This window comes from Loa loa (genome assembly GCF_000183805.2).
Source record: "Loa loa unplaced genomic scaffold supercont3.334, whole genome shotgun sequence".
Lineage (NCBI taxonomy): Eukaryota > Metazoa > Nematoda > Chromadorea > Rhabditida > Onchocercidae > Loa > Loa loa.
Genome location: NW_018108514.1, coordinates 3,232 through 6,876, shown reverse-complemented (window position 1 = coordinate 6,876; position 3,645 = coordinate 3,232). Strand labels below are relative to the sequence as shown.

The 3,645-nt window shown below is 22.6% G+C and overlaps 1 protein-coding gene across 1 annotated transcript in view; it reads left to right on the top strand.

The window, feature by feature from the left end:
* Positions 1-1,482: 1,482 nt before the first annotated feature.
* The window catches only part of LOAG_18492 (hypothetical protein), a gene marked incomplete at its 3' end in the record, with an annotated part of 4,234 nt that continues 2,071 nt past the window's right edge, over positions 1,483-3,645 (top strand). Inside the window, exons 1-3 of the mRNA XM_020451152.1 lie at positions 1,483-1,611; positions 2,628-2,737; positions 2,957-3,029. Of these exons, the coding sequence (XP_020305087.1) occupies positions 1,603-1,611; positions 2,628-2,737; positions 2,957-3,029 (192 nt within the window). The remainder of the gene's footprint in view (positions 1,612-2,627; positions 2,738-2,956; positions 3,030-3,645) is intronic.

The window sequence follows — 3,645 nt, the reverse complement described above, 5'->3', positions numbered from 1 at the left end:
AGTTGTTATTTAATACTTTGATAAATTTGAAACCAAATTTCTTGTTACATAGGAAAAAATAAAATTCTATTACTGTAATTATTGCAATGAAATATTTTATCGTTTTTTATTAATAAATATTTATTTGTCTTTTTGGTTTTATTTTAAATCAAAGAAGAAAAGAGTGTCAGGTAAAAAAAAAAAGGAAACGTTGAATAATTTTATTTTGTCGTTTTTTTTTGATTTACAATAATTTACAAAATGATTGACGAAAATTTCATTCGACCTGGCAAACTGATGATTTAATAAACGTTGCAACGATAAAGAAAGTTTCAAAAATGGGTAAATACTGATTATCATCAATCGATTACTGATTATCAATTGATAGCAATCATCAAGGATATACCTCGTACCTTTAGCATGCTTTCATATGTTTATTTAGCATTTGAAAAAAGAATGACAATGCTTAATAAATGAAATCTTTACGTTAAGTTATAATTTAAAACGAAAAAAAAATACCATTTTGATCTGTAATCATATCACATTTTACATAGTTACAAATAACACATTACCTGATTTGATAATTGTGATATAAACTTAAAAAGTATACGATGATAAAAGTAGCCAACGATTAATCATCATCTTATCACTATGATCAATGAAAGGTAAAATTGTACTCCTCAGGATAACATTTTTTAAGATTAATTAATACTGCGAAAAGAAAATAATACCATTTTTGAGATAATATGAAATAATTTTAATAACGAAAAATAATTTTAGTATTAAATAATTTAGTTGTGATACTTTTTTTTTTTCATAGATTACATATATACGGATATAATTATTGTCAAAGAAAAGTATTTTTTAATTACTACTGTAGTATAAACAGCAAAAAAAAAAATTTTATTATATAAAAAGTTAAATTACCAAAATTTTTTGAAATAATTTCTAATAATTCATTAAAATTTGTAATAGTATACTTGAAAAAAACTATAATTACATTCAGGTTTTGATTCAAATTTTTCAAAATATTTAAATTTTTTTTCAAATCTTTAATTTTAAATAATTTTGATGAAAAAAAAATAAACGAAATTGAATAATCCTGAAAGTGTTTGCAATAGTCATGTGAAATATAACAATTTACATTTCAATCATTTTTGTTTATTTAATAAATTTAATCTCTCATTGCTTTCCAACATATCGATGAATGATTACTTTAACATTGTTATCATTATCATCATCATCATCATCATCATCATCATCATTTTCATCATCATATCAAATTACCACACTCTTACCTTTCGATTAATGTTTCTACAGATGTATCTGATCCACCCATCTATCATTTTTGCAATCTCTTCCTATAATATTAACAAATTTTAATATAAAAACTTATTTGATGATATTTTGTGTTAAGTTAACGATATTAAATTACAATTTAATTTTAAATTACTAGTGATACGATACGATACAGTATCATTATACTAAAGATATTATCAATAAAGATATTCGAATGGTAATAAATTATATTCTCTATGGTTGTAATGATAAGTTTTATCGTATTACTTACATTTATACCGTTTATTCGATCACAACTTACCACCAAGGAATTGGAAGAGGAAAATGCTCAAGGTAAACTTTATACATTTATTCTTTTCCTTCCGGAATTTCACATTCAAATCATTCCGGTTATTCAATCATTCTATCTAAACTGACGATACATTGGTTGTGAAATGATCGGATGAAAAAATAATTTTGAATTGATAGATAGAATCATTGAATCTAAAATTGTATATGTTTGATATTTTGAAGATATGGAATAATTTTGTTAAAATATTCCGTTTAATTTTATTCATTCCATTTATTTGTTATATAAATATAAATAGGTAATTGGGATAATTAATTAAGAATTTACAAAATATAAATCTCATTAAGAGGTAGTTAATAGTTGAAAGTGAAATTTGAAAAATTAATTTCTAAAATTTGAATTGATATTTTGGGGATTGAATTTTAGAATTCTTGAGAAATTAAAGAAATCAAAATTTGAAAAAGTTGGAAAAAATTAATGATTTTGAAATTTTGCAAATAATAACCGTTAATTTTTTTTTTTAAATAGCTTTTCAAATCTTAACATTGATTTCTTGTCGTATTATTTTATATTGTGGGTAATAAATTATTAGAGATTTTAATGAAGTGTTATTTTACATTAGCTGCTAGCTAATAACTGATAAATGAGGGAATAATTAACGAACTAATTTAGCTAATTATTTTAGAAATAGCCAATCGGACATATGTTGAAGAGCAAAGTGAATTACAACGTACTGTATTAAGTAAATATGACAAACGTATACGACCCGTTTTGAATGTATCCGAACCATTAGATGTCGCAGTTCACATTTACATTATGCATTTATCTGTTAATCAATTGGAACAAACGATTACACTTAATGGACACATTTATATGGTTTATAGCATAGATTTTTATCCAAAATATTTGTTTATTTTTGTTAATAAAATCAATTAATCAATATTGCTATACTTTAACATAAGGTATAAAATTTGTAGCATATAATATCGTTTTTATTGCTCAAAAAAAAAAACTTATTTTATTTTATTTATCTTTTTTTTTTTTTTTTTTAAAATTAAAGACATGGAAAGATGAATATGCTGTTTGGGAGCCAAGTGAACATAATGGTGTTCGAATGACAATGGTCAAGCAATGGGAGATTTGGACACCAGAATTGAAAATTACAAATAGGTCAAAAATTAAGTTACCATTTGAGAAGTGGAAGTTGCACAAAAATATAAATCCTTCAAAATCTAAAGATATTTCAAATTTTTAAAATTTTGAATTAAAAATAAAACTTAAAGAAATATTTGAATATTTCGAAAGCTTTTTTTAGAACAAAAAAAAAACGAAAAAAAAATGTAGGATTTTAGATTTCATCCTAATAAAAAAAAAAAAGGAATAATTTAGTGTATCTGGTGTGGGACAATTTTTCGAAATTTCAAAACGATCTCATGTTATCATACATTCCAATGGAAAAAGTGTAAGTACTTTTGAATTTTTGAATTTTAAAATTCAAAAATTATTTGCTAAAACGTTTTACAAACTTTTATTAAATTATATTTCCCGTTACACGTGTATTCAATAATGATGAAAATTCATCGCAAAAAAAAAAAATGATATCTGTTTTTCTTTTTTTTCTTTTTTTATCAACAATGGTCGATGAAAAAGTCTTTCAAATAATTAATGAACCTTCATTTGACATCTTTTTAAGATGGTCAAAAAATTGAGAGATTATACTTTTTTGAATAATTTATGGCTATGTTTATACTTTTAATTATGCATATTTCATAGTTTTTTATGCTTAATAATTAATTAAAATTACGGAAATGACTTATGTAATAAATCAAAATTCGACTTATGCAAAAGTATCAATTCATGAAGTATTAGAAATAGATTATCATTAAAAAAAAAAAAAAGACAAGACGTTTAATAGCAGTACTAGTAAATTAATATTTAGAATAAATGTAAATAAGTCATTTGTACGTGAAATCATTTAATAATAAGCAATAGTAAATGATTATTTGGAATAAATATGATGCGTAAATAAATCATTTATACGTGAAATCATTTAATAATAGCAATAGCAAATGAATATT